This window comes from Copadichromis virginalis, linkage group LG23 (assembly GCF_057382275.1).
Source record: "Copadichromis virginalis isolate Kocher_CV1m ecotype Utaka linkage group LG23, C_Virginalis_male_GT1.1, whole genome shotgun sequence".
In the NCBI taxonomy this organism is placed as follows: domain Eukaryota; kingdom Metazoa; phylum Chordata; class Actinopteri; order Cichliformes; family Cichlidae; genus Copadichromis; species Copadichromis virginalis.
The window spans coordinates 11,308,552-11,314,551 of NC_140639.1; the positions used below are offsets into that span (position 1 = coordinate 11,308,552).

Below are 6,000 nucleotides of genomic sequence, written 5' to 3' on the forward strand. Positions count from 1 at the left end.
TCAGAACACTTTCACTTATGCTGATGTCTCAGTGACTGTGTGTTTGCACTATTAATCTGACTTCATTTCTGATCTGAACCTGTAGACGGCCTCATAAATATCTTTATAAATGCTGTATTACAGTGTGAGTCCGAAACCTTTATTATGTGGTGATTTTCACACAATTTCTTAAACAAACTCATTCTTCAGTTTCCTGCTCTTAATATCATTTGACTTTTGTAATGTTTACACTTTGCTCCTCGTGTTCCTCCATATTTTTAAATCAGGTGACTTCTCTCGGATGTTTTAAACACAGATGTAGTTTTATTACAGAAATATCAGTTGGTATTTTGCATGATAATTCGTTTTTTACTCTTACTACTCATCCCAAATTCATTCATAACTTAAATCAAGTTATGAAGCTATTATGTTAAGCCAAACAAGCTATAATATATTATAATAAGCTAGATGATGCTGTTTTATTTGTATTTTTACAGAATTTTTGGGGTATTTTTGGTACCAAGATGCTTAAAGTGGACATAAACCACTACAAGTATTAAGTCTAATTTACACCATGGAGCCCTACTTTAAAAAAACAACAACCCAAAACTGTCATGCGTGAACTCTGTCTGTGAAGCTGGATTTTCAAAATAAGAGTTTAAAGTTTCCGTTTAAAGAGTGTAGCACCATCTTGTGGCAGTACAGAATGTGAAGTCACTGGGTTGGTTGGTTGGTTCTTCACTGTTTGTTAGCTCATATGAATCCACCTGTTGGCCGTAATGTTCAGGCATTTTAAGAATGCGTTTTATGAATGAGGACTGTGTGGAGGAGACAGTGTTTGAGTCATGTTCCTTGTAGGGATGGGAACTGATAAGAATTTAGCAATTCTGATTTCATTATCGATTCTCAATGGCTCCTCTTTGAAAGTCACCACTATCGCCAAACATCATATTACGTTCATGCAAATTAATTACATGTTGTTGGTCACATGTTTGTGCATGTTGGAGATATGTACCCTCTTTGTTGTCAGTCAATATTTAAAAGAATGAATGTATTACACATATTACACAAAGCACTTTTTACAGAAGTATTAGCATTAATGAATTACTAGTAAGAAAAAGTAATTCAATAGTTTCATTACTTTCATGTTAATCTGTAAAATGACCTGAAACACACTGTCTCATAACCATCATGTAACAAAATTAACCCGAGTCTACAGCCCCACACACCAACACAAATCCCTATCCTGATGAGGACACGTATGATCTTTCTTTTAGTATTTAGGTATGAAGACAACGCCCACATCACAAAGAGAAGATGAAAGCCAGCACAAAGAGACTTTAAAACAGGGGTGTAAAACTCCAGGCTTCAAGGGCCGGTTTCCTACTGTGATGACAGCGGCTATATGTGCAGGTTGGGCCGTGCGCGTTTCATCACGTGAATAAAGGTTTCTTCAGCCAGAACACGCGAGGGCGTGATATCCCATACTTAATGTTGTACCTCATTCCTCTCGTTCAGGGAACAGAAGTTATAGACATAACTATTTGTTTTTAAGCTGGGGGCTGGGGGCCCCCTGGTGGGTCACAAAGGTATTGCAGGCGAACCGCAGTAATAACCAAATTCCGTCTGAGATTTTTAGAAGTATGTAGAGTTACATATTTATATAAATGTATTTATTTATATAAAAAGTGAATCAAAATTGGTTATAGGAGGTGGTTAATTTAATTGTTATTCATTACTCTGACCTAAACTTACTGCACATTAGCTTCTAATATTCACTCTGCAGTGGTAGCCACCTTGCATATGACTGCGTAGCATTAACGATTTATTACTAACAGTCTGTGTTGGTAATGCTGTTTAAAAAAAAACACATTTAAGGAAAGACATCACTTTCTCTTATTTTTTGATTAGAAAAAAAATTAAGATTGGGTAGGCCTCGTGCTATTTTCTGCTTTTGAAGAGAGTCTGAGCAGTCTCAGCTTTAGGAAAGGCTTATATACATCATTACCTGGTTGTGAATCTTCCTACTCTGAGGATTACCCATAATCCTTTGGCATTATAAGTCCATGCAGAGGGGCCTTTGAGACAGTAGGTGGTGCCATTGCCCTATTTAACTGTGGGGTTTAACTGTGTTGTATTATGTCCACCTGCACAGATAACACTGGCAGGAATACCACACCATTGTTCCTCAGGCTTGTGGGTTAATGACAGACACGTACACCACTCTCATTTCAGTCATTCGCCCACCTGCCCATGCACATCCTTTTGTTGCAGGTGTATTTAAGCACACGGAAGCTGAATTGTTTGTGCAGCCTATTTGAACTGGACAACCCTCAGAACCTGCCCAGTGGAGACTGGCAGCCTGAAATTAACCTACATAAGGTGAGTGAAGCTACAACGAAGCAAAAGCCCAAGACAGAGTTCTGCTTTGTCATCAATGCACTTTCGTGACGGTACTTCCTGCAAGCCAATGATGTGACCGACATGAGAGACTGGGTGGCTGCTCTCAACAAGGCCAGCAAGATAACAGTGCCTAAGTCTTGCCCTGCACGTGTGAGGCCTGATGTGACCACAGTGTTAAGTGATGCTCACGCCCGCATGGGATCTATCCCCATGCAGTGAAGTTAGCGGGTGATTCTAAATTCACACAAGAGTGTGAAAGGTTGTCTTTCTCTATGTGATAGTCTTGCAATAGACCAGTGATCTCTGGTGACTTTATTTCCTCATCAGTATGTACTCTTTTAATCTTCCTTTTGTCCCAATGACCCTTTATTAAACAGTTTAATTGAAATGACTGAATCAACAAATGTTTTGTTGAAATCGAGCTGATAATAAAAAAGATCACAATTGTTACAAAAGGATATGAAATGTCTAATGATATTTTTATTTTTTTATTTCTGGTCACACTTACAGTGCGATCAGAAATTACATTTCAATAATGCAAAAGTAAAACTTAATTAGCTTGTCAGTAGACTGACGGTATTTTGAGATGTCATATAGACGTTGGGCTTATCGGGGTGTTTGCAGTTGTTTTTGTAGTTGAAAGAATCACCACCAACAGTGTTTAACAGAAATGAGGAGCATCATTTGCACAATACACTCCCCACTCACTTTAAAATACTGTGCATGTGTTGGAATATACATATGCTGCACACAGAACACTACAGATGTACATTTATATGTGTTTCATTTATATTTAAGCGTAGATGACTCTGCAAACTTTGAGAAGACTGTGGTTGGTGATAATCATCTGTTGTTATCTGAAGATGACAATAAAGCAGAGTAGAGTGTATTTACACTGAGTGGGTAATTGTTCCACTGGCTGAAGGGGAAAAACAGTGATTTGTAAATGATTAAACAGCATTAATGAGGATATGATTAAATAACTGCTCATTTTCAAGTGTGTAGATTGTGTGGTATATAATTATTCATTGCAACGTGATGTTTTAAGTATTGCAACGCCAGTTACTTAAAAAATAATAATAGTTGCATTTAAGTAGTGTGTAAGTAATTTTAGGTTGTACCTAAATTTTGAGTACTTGAAAGGAAATACACAAACACTGTAAGTAATTGCTAGTACTGTAGGTCATTTTAATTCATATGTAATTTATTACTTGTAGAAACCTTATATCATAAGTACAGTGTATTTTCAGGACATGGGTCATATGATCAAGTGGATCAACCTCACTGAACTTCCAGGTATTTAACAGGAAAGGACACATTCTACAAATTTTTGATGGTATTTATTTTTTAATGTAAGTTGGTAAATGAGAACAGTCTTTATCACATTTATATGGGTAGGTTTTTTTTTTTACTGTTTACTGTGTTTTATTGTTATTTTTATTATTTATAATGTTCAAACAAAACAATCATTTAAAAAAAGGAAATCACATATTTAATTCTTTTCATTTTTGACTACACTGACAGAGAATCAGAAATGCTGACATTTCATTAATATACAAGCCAAATTTTCAGTGAAGTTTTTACTCCTCATATTTTCTGGATTTCACAATCCTGTTGATCCACTGAAGGTATTTTGAGATGTCTGTATAGATGTTGGGTTTATTGGGGTAACTGCAGTTTTCTTTATAGTTGAAAGAAACAATGCCAACAGCCAACCCGTCGCACACCAGAGGACCACCAGAATCTCCCTGTGAAGAGGAAGAATGTTAATTTACCAGCTTTTATTCCATTTATTTTTATATATTTGTGATGAAGGAGCCAGTTTACACGGAAAGGACAGAAAACATACCTGACAGAATCCTTTGTCTGTCTCATATCCACCTGCACAGATAACATTGGCAGGAAGACCAGGCCACTGGGGCTCACAGACCTTTCGTTGAATGACAGACACGTCCACCACCCTCAGCTCATCAACAGGTTTACCGTGAGTTTTAGTTGTTCCCCATCCAGCCACCTGACACACTTGGTTTTCTTTTAGGTTTATTTCAGCCTGTGGAAGCTTAATTTTTTCTACGCCATGGCCCAGTTTAACTTTCTCAGACAGCTGGAGACACAAAGTAAAAATAGAAATGTCTGTTTCAGTCCAAATCAATTTTATTTATACAGCGCCCAATCACAACAACAGTTCTCTCAACGTGCTTTAAATTGTGAGGTAAAGACGCTAAAATAATATATTAAAAAAATACAATTAGAATAATAAGACCACAAATATGTATCATGTTAAACTGTGAATATGTCCTTACTTTAATCAGCATGATGTCATTTCCCAGTCCAACCTGTTGATAATCTTCATGGATGGTTTTGTTTTCAATCTTTATTTTTTGATGATTGCCATTCTTGAGATTGTGGTTGCCGAGAACGACGTGTGTGAGGCTGATGAAGGAGTAATCAGTTAAAGGAAATCAATACATTTTCTAAATGTGTTTCAAAGACATGAGTCAGAGATTACAGCAGAAGATGTTTGATTACTCACGAGCCATCACAGTGTGCAGCCGACACTACAAAGTCCTCAGTCATGAGAAATCCTCCACAAACACGTTCACCCTTGTTGTTCTGCACAGAGGCCATGTACTGCATCGAGTTCTCTGGGGCTTTTGTACCATGTATGATTTCACTTCCATGTGCTGAAAAGGTCAAATGAAATCAACAAAAATGAAAAAAGTCTAGGGATATTCCAGGTTTGGTGGGCCATGTTGTCTCACATATTATGAGCACAGTTCACAGCAAACTATAGATGAACTGCACTGTGGCCGCTAAAGTGATTCTTTTCCAGATGTGCGCAGTGTGTTGGTGGATTGTGGAGCAGCACCAGCTGAGGAGAGTGTTACAATCTTCTTTTACAGAAGTTGAGGACCAGAGACAGACACACACAGGTGAGACGCTCAGCACTGAGAGTTTTCAGAGCAGCCAGCGTTAACTGGAGCAGTCTTAAACATGAGAGACTATATAGAAAACGTGTCACAGAGCCGAGTGTACAAACCACAAACTTGTTATAGTTTGATCACGGTTATCAGTACAAAAACACATGTAAGAGTGGGTTTGGGTTTCAGAAGGCTGCTGGTTGTCTGGTTTCGTTTTCTTCTTTGTCGGCATTTGCTCTTAGAAGAGAGCAACGCAGAAAATATAAAGTTTAATCACTTTGAGAACTTTTGTAAATGTCCTTTTGTGACTCGTAATGAAATCGTTACAGGACAAATAGGAACCCTGACAGATAAAACTGGCTTTTATCTTCATGTTCAGCTAAAGAGCAAATGCTAATTTAGATGTGAGTGAAATGATTCAATTCAATTTTATTTATATAGCGCCAAATCACAACAAAAGTCACCTCAAGGTGCTTTATATTGTACAGCAGATACAGACTCCGGTTGGAGTGAGAGAAGGAAGACAGGATAAAATACATGCTGTGGAAGAGAGACAGAGATTAATAACAGATATGATTATTAATCTCTCTTTCTAGTCCCTGTCAGGACTCTTGCTGCAGCATTTTGGATTAGCTGAAGGCTTTTCAGCGAGTTTTTTGGACATCCTGATAATAATGAATTGCAGTAGTCCAGCCAA

At 37.6% G+C, this 6,000-nt stretch overlaps 1 protein-coding gene across 1 annotated transcript; it reads right to left on the reverse strand.

The window, feature by feature from the left end:
• Positions 1–3,574: 3,574 nt before the first annotated feature.
• LOC146680361 (granzyme B(G,H)-like) lies at positions 3,575–6,000 on the reverse strand. Its single transcript, XM_085449189.1, has 4 exons — positions 4,916–6,000; positions 4,686–4,815; positions 4,232–4,486; positions 3,575–4,130 (listed from the first exon to the last, which is right to left on the reverse strand). Exons 1-4 carry the CDS (start codon positions 5,017–5,019, stop codon positions 3,963–3,965), a joined length of 657 nt encoding a protein of 218 aa, XP_085305315.1. The 5' UTR covers positions 5,020–6,000; the 3' UTR covers positions 3,575–3,962.

Coding starts and splice junctions, on each gene's coding strand:
- LOC146680361 (XM_085449189.1), bottom strand. CDS start 5,019: ATGCAGTACATGGCCTCTGTGCAGAACAACAAGGGTGAACGTGTTTGT. Junction 4,487..4,685: donor ATGACATCATGCTGATTAAA/GTAAGGACATAT, acceptor TTGTGTCTCCAG/CTGTCTGAGAAAGTTAAACT. Junction 4,131..4,231: donor CAGACAAAGGATTCTGTCAG/GTATGTTTTCTG, acceptor TCCTCTTCACAG/GGAGATTCTGGTGGTCCTCT.